Source organism: Colletotrichum abscissum (assembly GCF_030869225.1).
Source record: "Colletotrichum abscissum strain IMI 504890 chromosome Unknown Scaffold_51.1, whole genome shotgun sequence".
In the NCBI taxonomy this organism is placed as follows: Eukaryota; Fungi; Ascomycota; class Sordariomycetes; order Glomerellales; family Glomerellaceae; genus Colletotrichum; species Colletotrichum abscissum.
In genome coordinates this window covers 38355-65036 of record NW_026850443.1, presented here as the reverse complement: position 1 = coordinate 65036, position 26682 = coordinate 38355, and the positions used below count along the sequence as shown (strand labels likewise).

Genomic DNA, 26682 nt, shown 5'->3' with positions numbered 1-26682 from the left:
GGAACGCCAAGAGGGAGGAGGACGGAGCCAGGGAGGAAGGCACCTCCGGGATGGGGCGGACCGTCTTCGGGAAATTTCGACACTGTACGTACACACAGTACGTACAGCTCTGTCATCGATTGGGAAGGCGGTAACGTGTTTTCTTGGAGAAGCCACCTGGAGACTTGGAGGTACCCTTGTACTTTTGGGAGGGAGCTCCAGCATGAAGTGTCCAGAGCTCCGTCGGGCTTCAGGCAGTCCCTTACCTTAGACCTCAAGACCCTGCATTCACTCAAGAGCTGCTCTCGATATCTACCCTCTTAACCTCTCCTGTCCCGAGAACTACCCTACACATCTTCAGACTCGGTGCCCTGTCGCATATCAGCCCAAAATGGTCAGTCGCGGAGACTCCCTCCTAACCTTAAACCCCAGATGCGCCGTACTAACAAGCTGCAGAACGTCCAATACAACTCGGCCCTGCGCCAGAGCAAGGCCATCCGCAACGACCTCGAGAAGCTGTCCTCCTCAGCTGCGCAACCAGCTGCCTTGACCCCCGCCGAGATTGGCAATGTGTCTGCATCTCTCGCCTCTTTTTCCAAGACCGTCGACGAATACAACCAACTAGCTCGCCAGGAGCTCGTACCCAAGAAACAAGAAGAAGCCTACGAACGAGTGAAACGGTTCCGCGATGACCTCTCCGATTTCCGCTCTCAGGTCGACTCTCTCAAGAAGGCTCGCGAAGAAGCCGCCCACAACAATAATCGAGGCGAGCTGCTAGGCCGTCGAGCTTATGTCACAGCCACACCCGAAAACCCCTACGCCAACGTCAATAAGTCGTCTCAATTCCACAGCCGAGGGGCTTCGACAGGTCAGGCCGGCGGCGGTGGGCTGGGCATGGGCGGAAACGATGTCACAAGAGAACAACACGCCCTGCGAGAGCAGAACTTCTTTGCTAGCACCAACTCAGCCTTGGACGAATACATTGCTCGCGGGCAAGCCGTACTAGGCGATCTTGGAACGCAGCGCGAAATGCTCAAGAACACCCAAAAGAGGCTCTACTCTGTCGGTAACACGCTGGGCATCTCTGGCGACACCATTCGCATGATTGAGCGCCGCGCCAAGGAAGACAAGTGGATCTTTTGGGCCGGCGTCATCATCTTCTTCCTCTTCTGCTGGGCGTGCATACACTTTTTGCGGTAAACGCACATCACATTTAGAGTCGCACCGCCAGAGACGAGAAAACGACGCTGGGCAATAAGCAGGGCAAAAGGCATTGGGGAGTCGGCTGCAGTGTATGCGCCGTACAAACTTTTTGTCATCATGGAGCTCTCCCTGTACAACAAGCGACGGTCGACTTTTTCTTTTCGTTTGACCTCTTTCTTGGTTTATTCAGTGCCCACAAGAGCAATGGTGAAAAGCACCGTTTCGGTTGTCTCGATCTCGACCACCCTTGTCTCGGGCAGCACGTGGTTGCTGGTGCTCATGTGGCCCCCAAACTTGGTCTCCCAGTTCTCCACGTCCCATTCGAGGCCCTTGGTGGTGATGTAGCTGGTCCCGCCGATCGGGATGATGCCGACATGCTTGCCAAAGACATCCTCGCCGTCTTCGCGGACCCAGATGCTGTGGTGGCCGGGCTTGAGGAGGAAGGTCAGGCTCTGGCCGGAGACGAGGTACAGCTTGCCCTGGGCATAATCTGGGCCCGGCTGGAAGAGGTATAGATGGTGCACCTGGCTGAGACCCTGGTCAACGCGGCCACCTAGTCCACCGAGAGCGACGATGTCAGTCTCGGGGCCGTGGTTTGATCGAATCCATGAGACAGCCTTGGCGAAGTCTGTTGAGTACTGGTCGGGATCATGTATGACTTGGGCTGGCTTTTCTAGCGTTGTGTAGTAGGTCTTGACGGAGGGGAGGAGTGAGTCCAAGTCCCCGATGATAACGTCGAGGTTGTTCTGTATGAGTCAGACAGTGTCATCGTGATGACGAGAGATGCAGGCACTCACGTATGGAGGGCGGGATTGAGCCTCAGCTGCTTTGTTCAGATCGTGTAGCCTATTTGCTCCGCCATCTGCAGCAACTCGTGTGAGGGCTTCATGAAGAGTCAGCATGGGATCAGGTCAAACGAGTGCAAGAAGGTTGTACCATTTGCCCATAGTGAGTCAAAAACTGGCGTCTGCCTCACAGGTTGGTTGAGTACAATGAGAGAAAAGTCGACAGTGCTTGGTTGTTCTGGTTTCTTGTCGCGGAGGAGACCTATCGGCCGCCACTCGAAACTTGGCGACATACTGAAGACTGTCTCTTTGGTCTCTCTCTATCTCAGCACAAAACTACCTCAGTCAGAGGGTCAGATAGCCAGAAAGACAAGGATATCTCTAAATACAAGTGGCCCTCTCGAAAAGTGCAGACGTGTCAGACTTTGCCTTGATTGTCGCTCAAGTAGCAAAGTTGAAGACTAGAGAGAGGACAACAATACTGTATCACCAACTTGCATCAGGTACTTTATTCAAGGTTGAGTTGTCCATGATGCGTTTCTTACGCAGGCGTAGGCAGTCATCAGTGTCACCGGCCTAAAAAGGAATATCTCGCAGAAAGTGGTGCACGGCATCAGCAGCCAATGAAGCGTCGAATCCCTCAGATTTTAATTGGATTTTTTGGACCGTCCGATCGGCCGGACCTTGCAGGCTGCATCGGACGGGCGTGGCGGGCGTCGGCGGGCGTGACAGGCTTGGGCCAGCGCAATCGAGCGATAATGCGCCGCTAAAACTCCGGCAGAATCCGCCCATCGAAGCTTCAATTTTCTTTTCCATCCAGGATTACCAACCAGTAACGCTTGGAAAGCTCACAAGCTGTCCACGACCAAACCCGTGCCCTCCGCCCATCTCTCTAATTCCCCTTTGTCGTTTGTCTTTTGCAATTGCACCCGCATCCCTTTTCCCTTTGGTTCAGCTTTCCTACATACAATACATTCACACACACAATGTATCGCAGCGGCATGCGTTCGGCGCCCCGCGCCCTCAGCGCCGCCCGACAGTCGGCACTTCGCGCAGCTCCCAGACGATTCGCCTCAACAGCACCCGCCGACAAGCCCAGGACGTGGAAGGGTGCGGCAGTGAGATGGGGTCTTGCCGCTGGTGCCCTTTACTGGTACAACACAAGTCCAGTCTTTGCCGAGGAGCCCATCCGTATGTCGCCCGCGCCGATGAAGGAAGAGATGCTTAGAAGAACGTGATCGTTTCTAACTATGTGCTGCTCAACAGCCAAAACGATCGCCGCCCCGTCCCAATTCTCCGAGTCCGATCTTACGACCGTCGATGCCATTGTCGAAGAGAAGCGCAAGCGAGCCATCGTAAAGGCCGAGGAGGCCAAGCCCGCCGCCGCCGCCGCCCCCGTACCGACAGAAGCTAGCGAGCAGACCAAGGCTGCGCTCGAGGGTGAGGCCGCCGAGGGAAGCCCGGCACCCGCCCCCGGTTCTCCTGAGGCATTGGAGGCCGAGGCGGATCAGCAGGGTGCCTTCAACCCCGAGACGGGCGAGATCAACTGGGACTGCCCGTGCCTGGGCGGCATGGCTGACGGCCCCTGTGGAGAGGAATTCAAGGCTGCGTTTAGCTGCTTCGTCTACTCAAAGGAGGAGCCCAAGGGCATGGACTGCATTGAGAAGTTCCAGTACGTATTAGGGGGTGATGTGGAAACGAGATGTAGTGTGAGGAGTTCTAACTGGAATTTGCAGAGGAATGCAGACATGCTTCAGGAAATACCCCGAGGTCTACGGCGACGAGCTGGCCGATGACGAGGGCGCTGATGAAGCCGAAGCCGCCGCCGCCGCGCCTGCTCTCGACGCCAATGCCGATGCCGCGATTGCGCCGCCCACCAAGGCCGTTGAGGAGAAGAAGGAGGACAACAAGGATATCAAGAAGGAGACCAAGGAGACCAAGGCCGACACCCCGGAGAAGACCCCCAAGGCCGAGGTCAAGCCCGAGCCCAAGGCGGAGAAGACGAAGCCCGCGCCGGCCGAGAAGCAGGAGAAGCCCAAGGCCCCTGCGGCTCCCTCGTCTGAGCCTGTTGATCTTACCCAGCCCAACAACAAGGCCGTCGATGCGACTGCGGCGAACAACATCTAAGAACAAGAGAGTTTCTTGCTTTCTGTACCAATTTACACACAAATAGCTATCATCAGGATTGGAGAGTGAAAGGTGGGAGAGAAGGAGCGAACGCTTGACTGCGAAGTCGCAGCTGCAGGTTGCGGAGCGTACGGCGTGGCTAATGAAACCATGACGGGGGAAAATCAGGCGTATCTCATGTACCATAATCGTGTACACAGTGTACCAGTACGGAAGCAAAAGAAAAAGAACAATAGACATACACTTCTCTGAGGGACTCCCCAAGAATCTCGTTTATTTTCCTTTTGAGTATTGATCAGTATTATTCTTGATCATAGTTATAGTGGGAATAGCTTCAATTTGCCCAAGAATACAAAATATGACTCTCACGGTCCCCACGAGCATGAATAACATGGCCAGATGTACCTATTACCTATAACGACAGCACACCGACGGCTAAGGCACCTTACATACTACCTAAGGACCCATCCGAGGATGCCCCGGTGCACGACATTGTTCCTGGCCAACATTGTGACGGCAGGACCCGACTTTTTCCCCGGCAGGTGCAGAGGAACCATATACCCCCCACAGCGGAAATCTGTCAGGGTTGTGATTGGCCGGGCGATCAGGTTGTCCCAAGCTCCCGAGCCGCATACGTCATACGTCATTGGTCTCCAGGCCACTACGCGCCAACCAAGATCAAGGAAAGCGCTCGCGGGGGTGCGCCATCCCATCCCGTCAAACCACCTGACGGAACCATTCCCTCAAAATTCCCTCCCATCCTCAGGCTTCTCCCGACTTCCTCCTTTCCCTCATTTCACATGACTGCATCTTCTTAAAAGGAACTCCCACCCATTCATCTATCCCGCGCGTCATCCTGTCGATCTGCCACACACCTTTTTACACCTCGCACATCTTGCATCTCTCCCTCCCTCTTTGATACCCCCAATCGCCTCCTACACCTACCTTGCCTACATCAAAGCACAAAGCTTCTCTTCCAACCACAGCTCTCATCCCTCGCAAGTAAGTAAACAAAGTTGCGTCATACCGGAGACGTTGCGCATGCGATGCTAACAACACTACCCAGTGGCTTCCTACGCAGACATGGCCGCCAAGGGCCCCAAGCAGACTCCTGAGGAGGTACGTTCTTCTTTCTTCCATTTGATCGCGTGATCTCATTGAACCCTCACTCAACCGTCTACGTATCGTTGCTAACGTTCTCTCCCTCCAGGCTGCTGCTCCCCCTCCCCCCGAAATCTCCGTCGACTCCACCGCCTCTACCTCCTCCCTCGTCGATGTCGACATGCCGAGCGTACACACCGTCCCCCACGACTTCCTCGAGCAGGAGATCCAGACAGAAACCCAGGCCGACCGCGTCGACCGCGAAGAGAAGGCCCGCGCCGAGGCCGACCTCGCCAAGAAGAAGGCGGCCTCCAAGGCCCGTAAGGCCGACTCGTGGCTCAAGCGCCAGTTCTCCTCCCTCTCCGACGGCACCGCCAGCGCCCTCGTTGTCTCCAACCTCGTCGGTGTTGTCGGCCTCAGCGCCTTCCTCGGATACAAGGCATGGGGTCTCTACGAGCGCGGCCGTCTGTCGTGGCAGAGCGTCGGCCTGGGCTTGGGCATCCTTGGTGTCGTTGGTCTTGGAGAGGGTATCTTTGGAAGGTAAGCATTCACTTTTTCGTTCCCAGTGACTACGAGCTATGCGCATGGATACTGACTGTTTCTTCCCCATAGCTACCTGTACAAGACCAAGGGCAAGAAATAGACTGACAAGTGCGCCTCGGGGACGACGGCGGCTTTGAATTTCTTTTCTTCTTCTACTACCTAACCTAGCTTGGGAAACTACTCTTCTCTATTTGGCATGTTTGCACGGATGCTGGCTTGTTGGCGTGTAATGGCGTCTTTACGAACGAACGACGTCGGATAAACGGCTCTTGGCTGTAATGTATGTACTGGGCGTTCGGGGCGAATATGGAAATGCACACACACAATCTCCTCCAAAACACACTTGTTCTCTCTAAAGAAGTGCTCAAACAACTTTCTCCTGTTGGCTGACTGTAGATGACCTCACGACACCACACCGCGATTACAATATTCATAAGATTCCGAGTCTGGGGTATACCACACACACCAAATGGCAATATCAACAATAATATTGAATATACTAAGAAAGGAGACCGACCGTCCGTCCGCCCGGTCTGCTATTCCGCCTCCGGTTTAACCTCCACATAAGTTAGTTTCTGGTATGGTATGGTGGTGATCGTAGAAATCATACAGGGGAAAGAAAAAGAGAAAGACGAAGAAAACAAAGAGGAAGACGAAGAGGGAAAAAAAATAACAAAAGGTAGGTTTAGCCAAAGCTCAACATCAACCCCACCCCAAAGTCGCTATGCCGTTTGGTTGCTAACTCCTCCAACCCCGTTGTGAACCCTTCCCAGACCCGGACACCTTTGTAGCAAAACGCCCTTCGCAACCCAGTCTTCTGTTCAACCGTTTGAAGCCAACCTAAGCCTTGCCTTTAGCCGTTGCCCGCTTTGCTCACACGCACATACGCACACACACGCACACGATAAAGCCTTTCTTACATCGATCGATCGAAACGCCGCTCGTACTCGACCCCGAATCCTACACTTCCTCCTCTTGCGCCTGCTGCCCAAGACCACATGGCGACAGGGCATTACGTGTTGCGGCTGTTGTTGTGCAGCTCTCTCAGGCGCTTGACCCAGTGCTTGCGTAGCGCCGGCGACATCTTGCAAAAGATCATGGCCTTGTTGTCATCCGCGAGAGCCTTCTCCGCAATCTTAAGCTGGAGGTCCATGTCTTCGTCAGAGAAGTCGCGGAAGAAGATGTCAATCGCCTGCTCGGGCCACCGCGGTGGGCTCCGGCCGCGGAGAGCGTCGGCGATCTTGATCAGCCCGTCCTCCATCAGCTGCTTGCCGGCGGAGACCATGTTTGCCGTCGTGGCGTCGTTGCCGTGACTGTGGCTGTGGCTGTTTGATGCGCCTGGCCCCGATGCTTGCGCGGGATTCGTGTAGCCTGATACACGTCGGCGCTTCTCTGCCGGTTGCGCCGGTGGGCCCATGGGCGCCGTCGGCGCTTTGCCGCCAGTGTCGGATGTCGATACTTGCTGGGGAAATCTTTTGCGTCCTGTAGCAGTTTCCTCGGGGGGCGTCAAAGCGCTCGTGCCTGCGATATGCGTCCTAGGCGGAATCGCGGTGGAAGTGGGCCGTTGCTGTTGCTGCTGTGGTTGCTGGTGCTGTTGCTGCTGCTGCTGCTGTATTTGTTGTTGTTGTTGCTGCTGTGGCTGATGTTGCTGTTGGGGTATCATGGGCTGTTGGACTTGTGCTACGGGAGACTGGCTTACGGAGCCGCGAGGCTGTACTTGGTGGTTAATGCCCGTCTGTGAGGAGGTTCCGTAAGGCGGCTCAACCTGAAGATCGAGGACTGCGGTGCCCGGCATATCCGGGTCTTCGGATCCTTGAATCACATCGGGACCCTTTCGCTTCGGCTTCATGATACGTTTAGGAGCACCTCCAGAACCAACGACGTCAGGATACAGGATTTCCATGAACGATTCATGGTCGAATGGCCGACCACGCAACGCGCGCGATAACGGCTCTTTCTGCGGAGAAAGGGTCAGCGACAAAAGTCCGATACGACAATGATATATGAGGTATACGGGGGGGAAGATGGGCAGGTGGATTAGCGCGCGCGCGCGCACGTCTTCACCAACATACCTCGATATGCGCTTTCCAGGCCTCCTCGGACGCGGTGACGGTACGGGTGGTCGGGTTGTAGAGGAACTCGGGGTCCTCGCGAAGGCCGCGCCAGAGACGAAATTTCTTGCGCGCATTATCCGACTTGTTGACGAGATGGCTCTTTGTGGGATATGCGCCGTGCTTCTCGCGAAGAGCGGTGGCGGCGCGATCCCAGGCGTCGGCCTTGAAGGAGTGGTTCTCGCGCAAGCCTAGCTGGACCGAGTCGCAAAGGGATCGGAAGAAGGTGGCCTCGTAGGCGGGCGTCCAGCTGAAGCGCGGTGCACGCTTGTCGCGGTCTCCGCCGGCGCTGCCGGGTGGGCCATCCGGGCCGCCGAACTCGTCGTCTGACATTGAGTCCTTTTGTCGACGACGAGAGCAGACGGAACGGGGAGGTTAGAGGACGGAGAGCGAAGAGCGGAGGAGGAGGAGGGATGGTAGTGGCCGAGCAGGACGAAGGAGGATAAGGGTATCCCCCAAGCGTCGAAGCGTCGAAGGGGGGGGTAGGCAGACAGTTGGGGACAGATGGGCGGTGGTGGTGGTAGTGGTGGTGATGGTTAGTGGCGGCAATAAGGGTCGTTATGCGGCGGTAATGTCTTGGACCCCTACTTTTCGTATACGGAAGTCGCGATCCAATATGGGCCGGGTTCGGAGATGGAACGGGCAGCCAGGGCCGTGATGTTTGGATCTGACGGTGGCGAGGGGAGGGGAGCAGCAAAAAAAAAAAATTAGTACGGAGTAGACAGAGGGCGCGCGCAAAGGTCCTTGGATGAATGGATGGACGGATGGTTTGGGGGGCGTGTAGCGCAGCGGTACGGTGCGGTGCGGTGCGGGCGGGTTTGGTGGTAGGTAGGTTTGGTTTGGTTGGGTGAGAGTTGTCGGGTGGGCGTGTGACCAAGTGAGAGAGAGAGAGACCCAGCCGGAGGTTCGTCGAGTTTGCGTTGCACGGGAGTGGGAAGCGAACGAACGTTGGGTTGGGCGTGGGGAAGAACCAACTGTCTGGTGACTTTGGTCTCTGTCAGTCTCTGCCGTAGGCGTGGGCGGTGGGCTGGTTCCCCGTTCCAGGTTGTTACGTGCGTTGGGACGTGGGAGCAAGACTCTGGGAGAGTCTGGGACTCTAGGAAGCTAGGAAGCTAAGGTAGGAGAGAGCGAGTCGCGGAGCCTGGAGCGCGGTGGAGGGCGGGTATCCGTACGGGTCTGCGGCTGCGCTCACCTCTTTGCGGTAAATGCACGAGGCTGGCTGGCGGCTGGAGCTGAATCGTGAACGAACGAACCCGGCGAGATACAGAAACCATCCACAGACGCAGACGTAGACGGTAAGGTACTCCGTACTTTGTACGGATAATCAGAGCAACAGTTCAACGGAGAAAAGAGTTGAAGCGGGGCATTGATAGATAGTAAGTGACTTGGTTAGTTGGGAGCGAGTCGGGCGCAAAGTCACGTTCTCCTCTCGCAGACGGCAGCCGGGAGTGGTACGGTACGGTGCCTTTACCAATGGTGACAGCAGCCACGAGAGTCCCCCGGTATTGGACCGGACCAGACTCATCCCTTTGCACTAGTCTACTTCAAGACTAGCTGCTAGAGATTATGCTCAGAGGGGCCGGAGGGACGGAGTCGGGGTCCAGACAGTTCCAGACAGCCAGCCAGGTGCCCACGGGTGGTTCCTCTCCAAAGTGAACGCGGTTCCCGACTGCTTAGTCACGGCAGCACGTGGATGGTCATGATCTTCCGTTCCCGTGCCAGCCGGACTTTAGCCTCCACCTCAGCTTCTGCACGGACCATGTCAGATCACGTGGGGGCATGCGTCTTCCCAATCTGGCCCCCAGCTTAGCTTGCGCTTAGTCATTCTGCCCATCTTGGCGTAGCGTTGCTTTCCTCTCCTCCAGCCTTGTCTTTAAGGCAGAAAACTTGTTCTCTGGTCATCTTCCCCAGTTCAAACGGCAAGCCTCCACCACCGCCACGGCCATCATCCGGCTTGGCAGAAACACCAAGACTTCTTCGCAGGTGATCGATCCTCCAAACTTGTCTAATGGAGTCGCCGTGTCTGTTCTTTACGCAGTACATTTGTTTCCCCCCCTCCCAAAAGCTCTATTCAGACATACTTTGCGCTTTAACGTGGGCGGTCCTGCAAGCCCGTTTCTTCACTCCCTCCCACTTTATTTAGCCAGCATATGCAAGATCAAGCTTTCTTATGCCTACGCTCCCCTGACCAGTGTATCGAAATGGATCGCAATCCCCGAGATGGTCTGTAAAGTACCTTGAAATTAGATTTCCGACTCGTTGGTTCAGGCTTGTCCGACGCCTCAACCAAGGCTCTGACCTCATCGCGAGCGTGCCGTCATCACGTCAAATACCAACACATCTCAGAATCTTCATCATCATCTCCGCCTCACATGTTCCCCTCTTCTTCAGATAATGACCTCTAGATCCTCGGGCTGCAATGGGCGCACCCATCATTGCTACTGCGGTACTCCCGAACACGAAAGATGGTGTAAGCGGATGTGGTGGCCCCGGACATTAGCTAACAACCCGTGTGTACTGCGAGTTGCTGACTCTGGCTGACTCTGAACCACCCGACTCTGCCACCTCTATATACCGGTGATTACACCACCCTCAAAGTTACTCACCTTGCCAAGTCGCCAAGGACGGTGTCCGAGTCGCCCCTCTCGTAGACTTTTCGACGTTTGATGGCAGCAATCAATGCAGAGATTGCCAATTGAGCCGTACGCATTCAGACCGGGCAATTTACTCTCGCAACCACCGCACTGCACGCCCATGTTCATTAACTATCGTCAAACCATCTTTACGCCGAGCCTAAACCCGAGCAAAAAAGGCAACCTTTTCTAGTTCAACGTATCTACGGAGACTACATTTGTCCAACCGGTCTTTAGGTTGGCTTTTAGAGTTGCTTCCTCCGACATGACAACTTTCTTCCATGTCTCCCGTGGCCCTGCGCCGGTTCAGATGATGGGCATTAGGGGGCAGTCCACTCTCGACTCACGGCAGCAGACCGATTATAGTTGATCTCATCTTTGTAGTGGCCGCAGGGCAGGGTCCCGTTTTCTCGCAAATTGAACGGCCTAGCTTCGAGCCCAAGTTCAAGTTTGCCTGTCTTGCCCTATGGTCGTCATGCCACTTCCACAAGTTGTGCACACTCAGCGCATAGCAAATGTCTTTATAGGATGGATGCACATGATATGCTACCGGGATGGATAGATCCCATCTCTCCAGAGCTTTCTCTCGCCTCTTCACACTTCGGTCTCGGGGTCCATCTGGTAAGGTCCCTGAGGAATACGATGCGGTGATCTGCCTGGCTGCAACGTCGAATATTCGAGGCGAAGTGCGTCAGCCGTCGTCGCAAAACATGAAGTGGAAACGGATCTACGGGTATGACTTGATGCTCAGCGCCAGCAAGGCCGTCACATTCGTTTCTCTACGGGACAAACAGTATTGCAAATCGTGCAACGAGGCCTCATGTTCTGCGACACCGACACCTCGCCTTTTCAGGAGCCACTAAGGTCGACTTACTCTCTCATAAGGCCTCCCAGCTCAAGCCATGTCCTTGCTGCCCTTTGGGATGGTGTGGTGGTGGTGGTGGAAGATGGATGGATGGATGGACGTCGACATTGAGAGCTCTCACCGGCTCGCCGCCACACTAACAATAACATGCCAAATGATACGCTGCGAGTACTTACACCTGCTGCTGCACATCCGAAGTAGCATACCCGTACCTTGCAACCTTGCGTCAAGCGCTACACTACTTGACGCTACCTACCCGACAGTATATGGACCCCTCGCTACGCCCGGGGCACATGGGCCGCTCGGAACATTTGGCCGCTCGGAGTTTTACTGCTGGGATCCCGCCGCACAACTCTGTCTCAGAATCTTCAGTGGACCGTTTCAGGCCCTGTCAGCCTGTCCACTCACTCGACAGAAAGACTGGACTCAACGTCCATCCACGAGGACCCCCAGGAGAATGAGGGAGCCTTCACGAGAAGTTGAGACTCGAGAGAGGGGAGGGGGTTGGGGGGCACTGGGGCTTCTCCGAGTCCACCCATCATCATTCGCTGACTTCTCTCGAGAGTCTCTTGCAGCCTCCTTGCCTGGCTGGCAACATGGCTACAGTTTGCTAGCCAGCATCAACAGCCGCCGAGAGAAACTTGGTCTGGCCTGGACAACTCTGGCCACCATCGACCGATTGGGCCTCGTTGTCTCCGTTGTCTCTCTGCGCTGACCCCAACCCGGACTACGCGTTGGTCAGAAACGATGTTGACCGCGCCGTTTACCCGTGGATACGTCAGCGACCTTGCCGATATTGCCCTGTCTTTTCGCCGGCGTTTTCAAAGATCCCAAACCCCAAACCGCCTTCTCCTGAGCTAAGTCATCGCAAGGCCAAGGGGTTGTTTCTTCGCAGAGACCATGGTCAGAAAGAAACTAGAATCCAATCAAGGGAGATGAGGCCTAGTCGAACAGGAGCTCGTTCCAAGCTATGCGGCGGGAGGCGGCTCCGTCAGTCAGCTGTCTGTCTAGGTACCACACTCACACGCGAGAACGATAGACTAAGAAATGCGGACTATCGTCTACCTGACGGTCTGACAGCGACTGTGCCTGTGCCTGTGCCTGTGCCTGCCTATCCCCGGGGCGTGTCCGAGGTCCGCAAACAATGACAGTTTTGGCTTCAGCAATGGCACTTGTTTCTCCTTCATCCGATAGGGAAGAGGCCCTCGACCTAATTATGTTCGGTATCCCTCTTCCGCAACATCCCAAAGCTTAGCTCGCTAAGCAGGCCGCAACATGGAGGCCATGGAGGCCGTGGACCAGATCGCCCTTGGCAAAAAGTCTTGCTTTGCCCAGCAGTCACATTGCAGACACATCGCTACTGCGCCAAGCGCCGCGAGGCTTAGCTAGCGACGGGAGAGCAACCATGGGGATCGCTGAAACGCCAAGCGGAAACAACTGCGAACGCTGACTTACCAGAGGGGTCCAATGACGAGATTCACCCGGGATACTGTCCTCCTCCTTTCTCTTTCGAATGCACCGTCGAATGCTCGCTCGCCCATCCTTCGCCGCTCTCCCGCGCTCGATCCCCCCTCCCCTGCGAGAGAGACCCCTCCCCCCTTGATGTTGAATTACCAAGAGGGGATGATGCTGTTTTCTTCCTGTCGGTCAAAGAAAACTCCCTCTCTGGTTTTTTGCCTTTCGTTTCCAACCGACTAGGTAGGGCTAGACACCCGGTTCGTTCTCGAGGGCGTGGAAGGGTTACCCGTTTGACGCTTGAGGCCAAGAATAGCAGCAGCAGCAGCAGCATCCAGTCCATACCCTACTCAGTCCTCGCCTGAGGCTGGCTGCTTGACTTTACTGCTCTTTCTCTGACCCATCGTCGGATATCCGCCATCCTCTTTGTCAGTGTTTTGTCTGATGAGAAGCCGCCCCAACTCGACAGCTTGCCGGCATCCAGCATCCAGCATCCAACTTGATAATTGGAATAAGGCCTGTGGGGAACATGCGTGGGCCACCACATCTACCTGCTACGTCGCCTAAATGCTTAGCCACGCTTACTTGACCTAGACTTTTGGACCAACGGAATCAAGTTCGGCTCACCATCGCCGTCCAGTGGAGAAGGAGGTGACGAACAACTTGTCTGGCCATCTGCACCAGGACTGGTCTAAATGCAACGGCCCGGCTAGCTGGTCCCGAGAACATCGCCCGAGGACTAGCATACGCTTGGCTGCGGCGAGCTTGTGTCTTTCTTGCAGTAGCCTACGGCACTTAAGCCTTGTAAGTTGTGGCAGAGAAAGAGTGTCGGCGCTAGGGGAGATCTGACAGCACCCTCCGTCTTACCGTTTCTGCTTTTCTCTTCGCTGCCGGGCGCCAAACGTACATGTGCTATAGCAGACTGAGATGGTGGTGGTGGTGTTGCTACTGCTTGTCTATTGTGATTAGAGAGAGGGACCGGGATCACATCGCATTGTCAATCTGCCAGATCAACCACGCTTAAATGGGTCGAAATAAGCTAATTGAGACCTCAGATCAACGGCTCGCCAGTTTCCATGGCTCATGAGACTTTACATCCGAAGCACGATATTTCTTGGCTCTCACTCAGACCTACCTCAACGGGCTTCTGCATAGTTGCGAACAGAAAGCGAGCATGGGAAAGGTCAGAGCCGCCACGCAGAGACAGATGCACACCATCCACGTCCACACCCACCCACAGCTCGACATTCCCCCTTCCCCTTGCCCCCCCTCCCCCCTCCCCTGCGCTAGCCTCCCGGCACCGATCGACCGATATCCCTGCTCTGGATCACGGCCTTGTCGACTGTGGGGTAAGGGGACTCCCCTGCTTGTGACCGATCTTCTCCTCGACGTATTCGCAGAATTCCAAACATGCTACCAGATCCACCTCGTTGCCGCAACTCATGTCTTGGGTCCTGACTGACGGGAGGGAACCCCGATCCCAGGCGGAAGCGCACACACCCTCCCCTGGTCCTCCTCCTTCAGGCTTCGCCCTCCTTCTCCTCCTCGCCTTCGCTCTCAGTCAGAACCTCTGCAGTGGTTCGACCGGTTCGACGCCAGATCCGTCCATCACAGGGTTGGCCCGGCTTGACATGGACGCGCACGCCCCCTTGCTGAGCGGGACAATCTGTGACCAGGGCATCACAACTTGAGACTTGGCTCGCCTGGAGCCTCCAAGCAACAAGCGCACGACGTCGTCGTCCCATTTTTGCAACATGTATAATCCTCGCTCTCTGAGCCGGGCCAGTCGCCATCTCTTGACTTTCCTACTTTGAACATTAACTCGGCCTTGTCCACCACCTTCTTCTTCTTCTTTTCCGACCTGGGTTACTCTTCTCTTCTCGGTCATCCTCTATTCCTTTCTTCCGCCCCCGTCACCAGTTCCGTTCATTCACGACGACTCTTGTTTAATTCTCCATTTTACACTTTTGAGGGCTCCCTGGTGACAGCTCCTCGTCCTTTTCATTAACAAGCAAAAGAGCCGCCTGGTGTGGCCTGTTTTTATATCCTCTCTGTTCATAGAGTTGTCTACCTGGTGACGGACGTCCTTTTTACATCACAATCAACATGGAGTCAACTTCATTGCGGTCGCTGGTTCTTTACGGCCTCCTGTCGACCTTTGCCGATGCCTCCCCGGTCGAGAAGCGCGCTAATATCCAAAAGCGAGGACACTTCCTCGTCCCCAGAGTGCCCAACGACAACTTCGCCGGTCACAATGGTCCGAGACAGCTGATCAAGGCGTACCGCAAGTACAGCATGCCCATCCCGCAGGGCCTGCAGGATGCCATGGACGCCATGGCGGCCCAGAACCCCAGTCCCGAGCCCGTCAAGGCCGAGGGCTTCAAGTCTCTCGCCGCTGGCGCCACGAACCAGACCGCCGCCGCTGGACAACCCGGAACCGGTCTCGTCACCGCCACCCCGATCCGCAACGACGTCGAGTACGTTTCGCCCATCAAGATTGGTGGCCAGGAGGTCAACGTCGACTTTGACAGTGGTTCTTCCGATCTGTGGGTCTTCACCTCCATGCTCGACGCCACGTCCCAGACCGGTCACCAGCTGTACGACCCTACCAAGAGCACGAACGCCAAGATGCTCTCCGGACAGCAGTTCTCCATCCGCTACGGTGATGGCTCCGGAGCTCAGGGTGTCGTCGGAACCGACGTCGTCGACATTGGTGGCGCCGTCGTTCAGGAGCAGGCAGTCGAGATGGCCACCGCCGTCTCCCAGCAGTTCGTCCAGGACACCGCCAACAACGGTCTTCTCGGTCTTGCTTTCTCCAAGCTGAACACCGTCAAGCCCACGGCCCAGAAGACCTTCTTCGACAACGTCATGCCCAGCCTTGCCGAGCCCGTCTTCACTGCCGATCTCCGCAAGAAGACCGTCGGCGCCTACGAGTTTGGCCGCATCGACAGCTCCAAGTTCACCGGCCAGATGGCCTGGATCCCCGTCAACACCACCAGCGGTTTCTGGCAGTTCAGCAGCGAAAAGTTCCAGGTTGCCGGCGGTCAGGTCCAGCAGGGCACCGCCGGTGCTCAGGCCATTGCCGACACCGGTACCACCCTCATCCTCGCCAACCCTCCCATGGTCCAGGCCTACTACCAGCAGGTCCAGGGTGCCAAGCAGGACCAGCAGGTCGGCGGTATCACCTTCCCCTGCAACGCCCAGCTTCCCGATCTCATGATGGATATCGGCGGTGTCTACATGGCCCGTGTCAAGGGTGCCGACATCAACTTTGCCCAGGTTGACGCTCAGAGTAAGTTACACATTGCACCATTGCCCTTTCCAAACATCAACTAACACCATCTAGCCTGCTTCGGTGGCCTCCAGGCAACCACCTCCAAGCTTCAGATCTACGGAGACATCATGTTCAAGTCGCAATTCGTTGCCTTCAACGGTGGAAACATGTCCCTCGGCATGGCCGAGCACGTCGTCAACAGCCAACAGGCGGCAGCACCCGCGACTGGCGCTGGCGCAGCGGCGTAAGCATTGACACACGTGTGAATACACTTTACTTCTTTTGGCATTAGGATTCACTTTTTTTGATGTCCAGGGAGAACAACATGAACAACAACGCCGGCTCGACGTCCGGTAGTGAGAGGTTGACGGCTGCCAAGGGAGGGTTAATGGTCGTCCTCCAAGCCGTGTTAATCGCCATGGTCATGGGCGTCTTCTGAGACGATCGACTACAGAGAGATCTTTTTTTTGTCTTATATTCCCCTGAGGGATGTTTTGCAGGATTACATGGTGAACCTCATTCTAGCTTAGATATCCTCTGAGCTCTCTAGCCGGCATAGTAAATGAATGGCATTGTGATATAAAAGCAAGAACCCTTCCCCGCGTCTCTTCACTCTACTTGCTTTCCTCCGTCTTGTACTCTTGTTTGCCCACGCGCTCACACAGACTCTTCAACATGTTGCCGGTCCACTCAAAGTCGGACTCGTCGAGGAAAATCTGCGCACTCACCCTGACCCACCAACGACCATCGTGCCTGTAAATAGGCAGGAAGGTCTGGTATTCACCCATCAACTTGGATACAAGCCAGGCGCCCACAGCTGCAGATTCCGTCTCGGGAACGGTGACCGTGCCATCAGAACCCACCGAGACAGACTCCGCATCAGGACCGCTCACCATCGGCAACGCAACGTTGACCATGGCGCACTTTGTCAACGTCTCCGTCTTGTTGTCCAGGATAAACGTCCCGAGGATCGCAGCAATCTTCTTGCCGCCGTTCTTGGCCAGTGTCTGGAGGTAATCGAGAATCTTGTCCTCTCCACCAAGGCTCTTACGCCACTCAATCGAGTGTTTGACACACATGTTCGGGCTGTTATCAAACGTCCCGTTGAACCCGAAATTCGTCACAAACTGCGAGTCCTTGCTCTTCGGCAGCGGGTTGTACCGAACCTGCCCGGACCGCGGCACATACCCGTGCGACGTCGGCACCGTCGACGCCACGAGGTGCTGGTTCCGCTCCGGCACGTAGAAGACGGCGCACCCGCGCGGGACGTGCAGCCACTTGTGGCAGTTGGACACGAAGAAGTCCGGGTCGGCGGCCGCGACGTCGAGGTGCACCATCCCGATCCCCTGCGCGCCGTCGACGAGGCTCATCACCCCCAACTCGCGGCAGGCGGCCGTCATGGCGACCCAGGGAAAGCAGATTCCCGGCAAGCTGGTGACGACGTCGAAGAGGCAGATCTTGGGGCGTTTGCCCTCGGCGCGGGATTGTGCGACGACGGAGCGGAAGAGGGCTACGACGTCGGCATCTTCCATCGGGTACGTCAACGGGATGCCGCGCTCCGAGACGCGGCCGTAGCGGGTGTCGACGATGTAGTCGATCGTCTTTGCACACCCGCCGTAGATTGTGGAGAAGTAGAGGATCTCGTCGAGGCCGTCGGCCTCCCAGGACAGGTTGCGGAGGACCGTGTTGACGCCCGTCGTGGCGTTGGGGACGAAGACTGTGCTGTCGAGCGGGGTCTTTATGATTTCTGCTACGGCTTTGCGGGATTCGCGGAGGTGGTCGTGGTAGGTCCAGCGGATGAAGGGGTCTGGGCGGGCCTCGGTTTCGTCTTGGTAGGAACGGAGGACTTTTTGGATGTGGCGTGGGATAGTACCGAATGAGCCTGTTTATTATGTTAGTGAACGGGGAATGAGATGTGGTTGAGTTGGGGATGCCGTGCCATTGTTCATGTTGTGATAAGCTGGGTCATGGAGAAATTCTTTCAACATCTGCTTGCCAAACGGTACGGAGCCGAGTTGGAGCTTGCTTGTTTCTTCGGCGAGCTCACCCATGATGAATGAGGTTCTGGATGGTGAGAGGAGATGGTATTGTCGGTGATGATGTATCGGTAATGCGATGCCGAAAGTTTTCCAATGATAAGCCTCTCAATGAATGAGAAAGAATTGAACAAAGATGAAGATGTTCTGAATCAATTGACTTTTTAACAGTGTCCTATTCAATGTGATTTATACCAATATTGCTCTCGAATGTGAGTCGTACCTCAAGATGCCATTGACTCATAAATCGTTGATGGTTTATCTATCAACCCCATGCAAGACAAAAGATTAAGTCCAAACAAGAGCGGGAGCCGAGCCGCGTCCACCTCCGCATCCCGGAGCATGGGCCCATCGGAGTGTTAGCCCACAGGTGACCCGCTGAAGCACCCGCTTGATACTCCTGCATGTTGTCCGCAGGGCGCGGACTATGTACAGAGGACGGGTCTAGCGGAATTTAAAGCGTAGTGAAGGGCGGAACGACTGCGAGCTATCATGCGCCGACCGAGTCTAACCGAAGATTGTTTGGCTGAGTCACCTTTATTTCTCGAGGCTTGGGATCAGCGGATGGCAGGTTTGCCGTTCCCAGTGATGAGTTGATTTGTAACATGTGCAGGATCACGATCCTCTCGTGCATCTTGAAACTACATGTTGACAAGCATGTCAGATTCCGGCGGTCTCAATTGTCCTACGAACACGGAGGCATGGCGGTTGATGTACGAAACCACCCGATAGTCGGCGGATCAGATGCTCTTTGGGTCGAGCACTTTTAGATTATCGGGAACTCGTAAAGAATCCGGATCTGTTGAGACTATCCGTGCAACCTACTTCTATCTTTACCGCAGAAAATTCTAATAAAGTTATGACTCTCAACAACATTATCCTAGTGATCGTTTCCGCGAGCGTGTCACTAAGCGGTGGGGCGCCTATATGACTCGAATTGACTACAGAGGTGACAGGGCAACTTGCAACTCTTTGGTTGTTTGTGTTGGTCATCTTGCTGAATTCAATGGCGATTGAGACCTCTTATTGCAAGAATCTTCCGCGATTTCTTCAACATCGGCGAAACGGGAGATTCAACTTTGTCGCCCGGGGGCTGGCGCGCTACATACTTAGCACGATAAACAAATGGAAGCGTCAACGAAGATCGTGGCGGACATAGCTCAGTTGGGAGAGCGTCAGACTGAAGTTAACTTCATTCACTTAATCTGAAGGTCGTGTGTTCAATCCACACTGGCCGCATCTTCATATATTTTTTGCCATTTTTTTTGCATTCTCCACCCAGTCTTCACTCTTTGGGGACAATTTCTGCGCATTTGGTCGGGATTGAGTGTCACTGTTTGCTCAATTTGGTCCTTGAGCACCGTTTGGCTCATTGCTTTTGGTGCGTCACCCATCCATGTTCATCCCCAAAAGTTAATGCACAATTAACTCATCACTGTCGACACATGGTTCAGGGGCAGTAAACTAGGTTTACTGGCAGTTGTTTCATGGAAGAACTCCTATTCGATTGACTTCATCTTCTCCTCTTTGCTCTACTGTGTATCCGTAAGGTCCAAATGATTATGTGCGTGAGAGTGACATTTCAGACACTACTAGCAGTCCTCGGCCGAGCATGCGCACAACCTTAAAAGCTGGTGTTCGTCTTTCCGTTCCCGGTGCAGACACCTGGGAGTCTGAGAGAACTTCTCCGAATTGGAGTCAATCAGTTGCGCGTTTCTCGATAACCTAAAGTATATTTCGTGCTCTCTATTACATGCAGCCCAGCTTGTGTGTAACTACCAGCCAAGTTTTCACAACATCATAAGCGTAACACAACAGGGCCTGGATGAGGCACTTCGCTACGAAGCAGTCGACACACCATTGGCATTGCGTCAGAGATGCCAACATGAGTACGCGGAAGAGTTCATCCTTTTTCATTGTCAGGAAGGGGCGAAAAAAATGAGGGGAGCTTCAAATTTCCGACCACCGCCGTTCCCTTCCCCCCCGGGTTCTCCAACAAGCGACCGCCGAGCGGGCATCCCAACGCGGGGTTGCAAGCGGGCTGGCATTTAATAAGTTAAGATTCACAACGTCATTTAATTGCGTTCAGGGGCCACGACATTCAACCGGCTATGGCCCGGACTCGCTTTCGAGCGAATAATCATTAATGGTGTACGGCAATTCAGAACAATAGCAAATAACCGCTCTATTGCAATTGGGTCTTGCGGCAGACGGCCCGACGTCTTGTGAACGGGTGTCCATTCGCGGGAATACTCTTGAACGAGACTGAAAAGACCGTGGATCAGTTGGAGTTTTCCCCTCATTTTCATGTGCCCATCATGTACATCGCCTCATGCCCCGGCTTCCAAGAGATCGAATGTAACCCTACGGCAATGTCAATGTCACCTGAGAGACCAACGCAGTCCGACGTTTTGTTCCGGGACGATCTTCTCCCATTTCTCCAAACCGGAGGGGAGCAGCCGCCGCGATGTGGCCACAGTTCTCTAGCGGCACATATCCATGGTTACTTTTATGGGATGAACGCACAAACATGTGGTCAACGAATACTACCTATACTGAATAATAATCACCGACCATGGATGTTGGGAAGGGATGATCAATACCAAGCCGCTGGATACTACTACCGAACATCCCGACTCAAAAGTATGGAGAACGGCTCAACTCTAAAGTTGCCCCCTTAATGTAGACGCACAGGGCCAAGACATGAAGGGGGCCAATTGGCAATTTATACTATGCCAACCACTGGGCCACGGAACCATACATGTCCTTGTCGCGGGACATGAGATCACAGGGACATACCGAGCCCAATTCACGCAGATTGACCCTGCAGGAATGACGACCTCTCTCCTCTTCTCCATGTCCTCGGCAGCTTGGCCAGACACCTCTGGTTTACTGAACGGTGTGGATCGTCACTCCCCCTCAAGCGGGGAGGAAAGCTCCCAAGAGGCTCACGAGCTTCAGGCCTCCGGGGACGTATAAAGGCGAAGACCCCCGGCCGCACACATCTGCGCTTCTCTCACCATCCGTCCCACAGACCTGAACGTTCCTTTATCAAAATGCATCTCCCCAAGATCGCATTCCTGGCCGCAGCGACTTGCCTCGCCAGCGCGCAAAACTCCACGGGAGGTGGCAGCCCCGTCCGCACCCCGGAATGGAACGCAGCCTACGCCAAAGCCGAAGCCGCCATCGCCAAGCTCTCTCTCGACGAGAAGATTGGTATCGTCTCGGGTATCGGCTGGGGCAAGGGCCTCTGTGTCGGTAACACTTCGCCCGCGTCTTCCATCAACTACCCCTCGCTCTGTCTCCAGGACGGGCCCCTCGGTGTCCGCTACGCCAGCAGCGTGACGGCGTTCGTGCCAGGTATCCAGGCGGCCGCGACGTGGGACGTCGATTTAATTCGGCAGAGGGGCGCGTTCAAGGCTGCTGAGGCGAGGGGCGTTGGTGTCCATGTTATGCTTGGCCCTGCGTGTGGTGCTTTGGGTAAAGTAGGTTCTGGGACCCCGTACTTGCGATTCAAAAGAATGTGGCTGACCACTGAATCTGAATAGACACCAAACGCCGGTAGAAACTGGGAGGGCTTCGGCCCGGACCCGTACCTCATGGGCATCGCAACCAGAGAGACTATCGAGGGCATGCAGTCTTCGGGCGTCCAAGCAACGGCAAAACACTACATCGTCAACGAGCAGGAACTCAACCGCGAGACAATCAGCAGCAACGTCGGCGACAGGGAGATGCACGAGCTCTACCTCTGGCCCTTTGCCGAGGCCGTCCACGCCAACGTCGCCTCGGTAATGTGCTCCTACAACAAAATCAACGGCACCTGGGCCTGCGAAAACGACGCCGTCATGACCAAGCTCCTCAAGGAAGAGCTGGGGTTCCCGGGGTACGTCATGACGGATTGGTACGCCACCACGGGCACCGTCAGCGGCGCCGAGGCCGGGCTGGACATGATGATGCCGGGCGCCAACTACAACAACGATCCCGGCTCCGTGTGGTGGGGCCCGCAGCTCAAGACGGTCGTGGAGAACGGCACCGTCTCGCTGACCACGATCGAGGATAAAGTCCGCCGCATCCTCGCGGCATGGTACCTCCTCGGCCAGGACCAGGGCGAGTACCCGCCCGTCAACCTCGCGGCCAACGTCCAGGGCACGCACAAGGACAACGTGCGCGCCACGGCGCGGGACGGCATCGTGCTGCTCAAGAACGACGGCGCCATCCTCCCGCTCAAGGCGCCCAAGAAGATCGCCGTCATCGGGTCCTCGACCGTGAATAACCCGGCCGGCATCAACGCCTGCTACGACCGCAGCTGCAACAACGGCACCCTCGGCATGGGATGGGGCTCCGGAACGGTGGACTACCCCTACCTCGTCGCCCCCCTCGACGCGATCCGGGAGCGCGCGCAGCAGGACGGCACAGAGGTGTCCGCCAGCAGCACCGACGACGCGCAGCAGGGCGCCACGGCGGCCGCCGGCGCCGACGCGGCGTTTGTCTTCATCACGTCGGACTCGGGCGAGGGCTACATCACCGTCGACGGCAACATTGGCGACCGCAACACGCTGGACCCGTGGCACAACGGCAACGAGCTCGTCAAGGCCGCGGCGGCGGTCAACGATAATGTCGTGGTCGTGGTGCACAGTGTCGGGCCCATCATTCTCGAGACGATCCTCGCGCAGCCCGGCGTCAAGGCCATTGTATGGGCTGGGCTCGGGTCGCAGGAGACTGGCAATGCGCTGGTTGACATCCTCTGGGGCGCGACGAACCCCAACGGAAAGCTGCCGTATACGATTGGCAAGAGTGTCGCCGACTACGGCACTGCGGTGTCCAAGACGCTCGAGGATAACTTTGCCGAGGGCATCTTTATCGACTATCGCCACTTTGACCGGGCTGGCATTGAGCCGCGGTACGAGTTTGGTTACGGATTGTGTAGGTCTTTTGTGCTCTAGGGGAGGGTCGATGCTTCACTTGAAAACCATGCTAATGAAACATGCAGCATACACCAACTTTACCTACTCGGACATCAGCGTCACATCCACAGCTACTTCCGGCCCGGCCGTCGGCCAGGTGGTCCCCGGTGGCCGCGCCGATCTCTTCGAGGTCGTTGCCACCGTGACGGCGACCATCAAGAACACGGGATCCATCGCCGGCGCCGAGATCGCGCAGCTGTACCTTACCCTCCCGGCCGGCGCACCCCTGTCTCCGCCGAAGCAGCTCCGCGGATTCGAGAAGTTGAGACTCGGCGAGGGCGAATCAGCAGTAGCGACGTTCAACCTTAGAAGGAAAGATCTGAGCTATTGGGATGTCGCAAGCCAGAACTGGGTTGTGCCGGCGGGTACGTTTACCGTCAAGGTTGGAGCGTCGAGCAGAAACCTGGCGTTGGAGGAAAGCCTGGTCGTGTCCTAGAGTCCGTGTAGGTCTATAGCATATTGGTCGATGCAATGAGACGATAATGTTGCAACAAAAACTGCAGTACCTTGAATTGAGGCCCGGCCGGCGGGATGTTCACGTGAGGCGTAGTGAGGTTCCAAGTCCACCACGTCGGGCCGGGTGACACGGGAATAGTGGCTTGGCGGAAGCGAACATGCGGCGGAGCGGTCGTGGTTCCGCCACGGCAGTGGGCTCTCGCCGTCTCGCGTTCGGGAATGTGGGCGAAGTCTCCGAGATGCCGATGTGGACTGTGGCGCGGGTTCCGACTTTAGAGTCCCATCCCTGCTCCAAGCTCCAGCGCGCCGCGAGTGAGGCTCGGGCATCTTTTCAAGAACCTAGAAAATGTTTCGACATGTTCTAGAAGATAGCGGGGTGGGCCTCAATCTGGGCAGATTAGGATGTTACTGGGCTCATGCTTCTCATGAGTCGGCGACGAACAGGCGAACCTTGCTGCCGTGGAGCCGTGTCTGCCGTCTTGGCTGCTGGGTAGAGTACGGCCAGTCTACAGAGACTTATAGTGTGAAGTTGTTAAAGCCGTGAAGAAGCGCGAGGACCGGAAATAATAAGGTATTGCATTCAAAACATGATGTGATCTGAAGGTTTTCAAAACCAAAGTGACCCGGGGCTGGTTTGCGTCTGCGAGGCAGTGGGCGCGGTCTGAGGTGTCTGTGAGGCTGAGCTGGGATGAAGGTTATTCCCACGTAAGTTTTGTGCCTGGGGATAATCTCAAGTCAAGATGCGAGTGTAGCCGAGGGTGCAGCGGAGGTGAACCGTAGAAGATGACGAGACCGATTGCGGAGGTACTTGAAGCCTCACGGAGCTTCAGAATGACGTTGTTGATGAAGACGACTGTTGTGAGATGTATTCTATAGAGTGTAGAGAGAGAGAGAGAGGCGGTGGTTGACGATAGTAAAGGTGAGGACGCAACCGCGGTGGCTCTCCGGACTCGCCGACTGGGACCCCTAACGCCGAAGACCCGAAGCACGGGACGGAGGGTGACATGGTCCATCCCGAAAGAGAAAGTGGAACCGCCTGGTGGGGCCTAGCGCACCGCCTCCCCCGAACTCACTCACCTCTACTCTTCACTCTTACTTTCATCCTCACTCTCACTCTCAGGCTCATACTCAGTCCTCAGTCCTTATTTTCAGTACTCATATCCACTCTCAGTCCTCGCCAAAAGTCTGCCCTATCGACTATTGACGCTGCCTCGCGCCCTGTCGCACCCCAGCCGGCAATCTCGCATCTCCCCCGCCGACTTCGCCCAGCACCGATTCGATATTCTTAGCATGCGCCTTGTGGGAATCTGCCGTGCGTTCGCAATCTGCCGTCTGCAGGTCCGGTAATCCACAATCCGCGAATAAGCAAAAATTAAGGTGTGTTTGCAGATGGAACGCTACCTTGCGTCTCCTCCCGTCTGTACCTGTATATCCGAACAAACAAACTGAGAGTAAGGTCGAGGCACCAGGCATAATGTCAGGGCAAACAATGACGAGCATACATTCTTCTCTCACATCAGACGCTCCGTCCCACATAGATATACCCCATCCCTCATACTCCATACAGAGATACATCTCTGCAGAACGTGGTGCAGAAGTACATTCCATGAGGATCCCGTGACGGCATCCAAAGACTCGGCATAATGACCATCTGTCTCGCCCACTAGCGCCGCCAGACGATACGGCCAAGGCACGAACACATCAAACGCGTGTCGAACCATCCCCCGCGGAGAAGAATGACCTGCCCATCGTGAATTACGTGTAATATCAACCCGTTGGGCGCTGAGCCCCGGCGACCATGTGGAGTGTCCGTGAAGGGATGGACGCGGGAGCGAGTGTGTAGTGTGTCCCTCTGTGAATGTGAAGTGACACCAAAAAGAGGGGCCGCCGCCTTACGCAATTCCCTACCACCACCCACCCCAAGCCCGAAAACTCCGCCCCAGCGCGACCTTGCGCCGCTCCCGGGATCCATCCTCGTCGCGAAGCTTAGGTTTCTCTCAAAGTCACAGTCATGCCTTGATCACTCACCCCCCAGCTTGGACTGGTTCCCCTGTGAACCTGTTCAGACGACCGATTTACTTAAGGCCGGTATCCCCCAGTCTCCCTTCCCATTTATTTTTTGGAAATATCTTGTTCATCAACAAACTCGCCACTTATACTCAAACCTCGAGAAGCGAATACAAAACCACTTACACACACCACAACATCATCACCAAACACAACTAAGCAGCACCCACAAATGTCAGCACAAGACTACTACGGCGGCACCCGCCAAAACACCCACACCCCAGGAGGCGGCTCCTCCTCCCGCCACCTCTCCACGGGCCCCCTCATAGACAGCGCAGGCTACCGCCCCCGCTCCGCAAACTCAGAACGCCCTCACTCCTCCTTCTCCTCCCTCGGCCTCCCGGGCTCCTCCTCCCACCACCGCTCCCGATCCTCCGGTCCACCAGGCTACGACGCCCAACTCGGCACAGGCCAAGAGGGCGAACGCGGCCTCGTCTCCACCATCGGCGGCGGCGCGGCAGGAGGGTACGCGGGAAAGAAGTTCCTCGGCGGGAAACTCGGCGCGGTGGCGGGTGCTCTGGGCGGCGCGGTGGTCGCGAATAAGCTGGAGCACAGGTTGAGTGGGAGTCATCACTCCAGCAGCCACAGTCACGGACACCACGGGCATCACGGACACCACCACCCGCCGCCCCCTCCGCCCCCGCCTCCCCATCACTACGGAGGTCATCACCACCACCATCACGGCGGACCTCCCCCGCCACCCTACGGAGGCCACCACTACGGTCCGCCGCACCATGGTCCCCCGCACCACGGCGGAAGCCACCACTCTTCCGGTGGCTTCGGCGGTCTGGTCGGTTCGTTGATGGGACGTGAGAAGCATGGGCACCACGGCGGGCCTCCTCATCACGGGGGTGGTCACCACGGTCACCACGGACATCATGGCCACCACGGAGGCTGGTAGAGAGACTCGGATGGATTGATGACTATTTGGATACGACTGGCGTTTTTCGGGGTGGCTTTACTCGTAATGATGTTACTGTCTACTATATACCTGCACGGCTACTGCATTAGAGAGAAGTAAGAGGTGGACGTTTTGACACGGGAATATTCAGGGAAACCGATATCGACGGCCTTGCTGGCCTA

The 26682-nt window shown here is 56.0% G+C and overlaps 12 protein-coding genes across 12 annotated transcripts; 8 read left to right on the top strand and 4 right to left on the bottom strand.

Annotated features, from left to right (window-relative positions):
* Window positions 1–411: 411 nt before the first annotated feature.
* CABS01_14123 (vesicle transport V-SNARE protein) lies at window positions 412–1179 on the top strand (the record flags this gene model as incomplete). Its single annotated transcript, XM_060547463.1, has 1 exon — window positions 412–1179. The coding sequence occupies one exon, from the start codon at window positions 412–414 to the stop codon at window positions 1177–1179; it is 768 nt and encodes a 255-aa protein (XP_060393580.1).
* Window positions 1180–1364: 185 nt separating this feature from the next.
* On the bottom strand, window positions 1365–2260 carry CABS01_14122 (thiamine pyrophosphokinase; the record flags this gene model as incomplete). Its single annotated transcript, XM_060547462.1, has 3 exons — window positions 1365–1928; window positions 1980–2065; window positions 2119–2260. 3 exons carry the CDS (start codon window positions 2258–2260, stop codon window positions 1365–1367), a joined length of 792 nt encoding a protein of 263 aa, XP_060393579.1.
* Window positions 2261–2953: 693 nt separating this feature from the next.
* On the top strand, window positions 2954–4094 carry CABS01_14121 (CHCH domain-containing protein; the record flags this gene model as incomplete). The annotated part of the gene is made up of 3 exons (XM_060547461.1): window positions 2954–3158; window positions 3234–3639; window positions 3704–4094. The coding sequence occupies 3 exons, from the start codon at window positions 2954–2956 to the stop codon at window positions 4092–4094; spliced, it is 1002 nt and encodes a 333-aa protein (XP_060393578.1).
* A 1083-nt stretch (window positions 4095–5177) lies between these two features.
* On the top strand, window positions 5178–5838 carry CABS01_14120 (uncharacterized protein; the record flags this gene model as incomplete). The annotated part of the gene is made up of 3 exons (XM_060547460.1): window positions 5178–5213; window positions 5305–5735; window positions 5808–5838. The coding sequence occupies 3 exons, from the start codon at window positions 5178–5180 to the stop codon at window positions 5836–5838; spliced, it is 498 nt and encodes a 165-aa protein (XP_060393577.1).
* Window positions 5839–6750: 912 nt separating this feature from the next.
* Window positions 6751–8182, bottom strand: CABS01_14119 (uncharacterized protein; the record flags this gene model as incomplete). Its single annotated transcript, XM_060547459.1, has 2 exons — window positions 6751–7695; window positions 7811–8182. The coding sequence occupies 2 exons, from the start codon at window positions 8180–8182 to the stop codon at window positions 6751–6753; spliced, it is 1317 nt and encodes a 438-aa protein (XP_060393576.1).
* A 4100-nt stretch (window positions 8183–12282) lies between these two features.
* Window positions 12283–12495, top strand: CABS01_14118 (uncharacterized protein; the record flags this gene model as incomplete). The annotated part of the gene is made up of 1 exon (XM_060547458.1): window positions 12283–12495. The coding sequence occupies one exon, from the start codon at window positions 12283–12285 to the stop codon at window positions 12493–12495; it is 213 nt and encodes a 70-aa protein (XP_060393575.1).
* A 329-nt stretch (window positions 12496–12824) lies between these two features.
* Window positions 12825–13136, bottom strand: CABS01_14117 (uncharacterized protein; the record flags this gene model as incomplete). Its single annotated transcript, XM_060547457.1, has 1 exon — window positions 12825–13136. One exon carries the CDS (start codon window positions 13134–13136, stop codon window positions 12825–12827), a length of 312 nt encoding a protein of 103 aa, XP_060393574.1.
* An 840-nt stretch (window positions 13137–13976) lies between these two features.
* Window positions 13977–14493, top strand: CABS01_14116 (uncharacterized protein; the record flags this gene model as incomplete). Its single annotated transcript, XM_060547456.1, has 2 exons — window positions 13977–14192; window positions 14287–14493. 2 exons carry the CDS (start codon window positions 13977–13979, stop codon window positions 14491–14493), a joined length of 423 nt encoding a protein of 140 aa, XP_060393573.1.
* Window positions 14494–14908: 415 nt separating this feature from the next.
* Window positions 14909–16515, top strand: CABS01_14115 (eukaryotic aspartyl protease; the record flags this gene model as incomplete). Its single annotated transcript, XM_060547455.1, has 3 exons — window positions 14909–16094; window positions 16149–16320; window positions 16392–16515. 3 exons carry the CDS (start codon window positions 14909–14911, stop codon window positions 16513–16515), a joined length of 1482 nt encoding a protein of 493 aa, XP_060393572.1.
* A 175-nt stretch (window positions 16516–16690) lies between these two features.
* On the bottom strand, window positions 16691–18127 carry CABS01_14114 (uncharacterized protein; the record flags this gene model as incomplete). Its single annotated transcript, XM_060547454.1, has 2 exons — window positions 16691–17958; window positions 18124–18127. The coding sequence occupies 2 exons, from the start codon at window positions 18125–18127 to the stop codon at window positions 16691–16693; spliced, it is 1272 nt and encodes a 423-aa protein (XP_060393571.1).
* A 3041-nt stretch (window positions 18128–21168) lies between these two features.
* On the top strand, window positions 21169–23512 carry CABS01_14113 (glycosyl hydrolase family 3 N terminal domain-containing protein; the record flags this gene model as incomplete). The annotated part of the gene is made up of 3 exons (XM_060547453.1): window positions 21169–21597; window positions 21661–23035; window positions 23103–23512. The coding sequence occupies 3 exons, from the start codon at window positions 21169–21171 to the stop codon at window positions 23510–23512; spliced, it is 2214 nt and encodes a 737-aa protein (XP_060393570.1).
* Window positions 23513–25771: 2259 nt separating this feature from the next.
* Window positions 25772–26500, top strand: CABS01_14112 (uncharacterized protein; the record flags this gene model as incomplete). Its single annotated transcript, XM_060547452.1, has 1 exon — window positions 25772–26500. One exon carries the CDS (start codon window positions 25772–25774, stop codon window positions 26498–26500), a length of 729 nt encoding a protein of 242 aa, XP_060393569.1.
* Window positions 26501–26682: the final 182 nt, after the last annotated feature.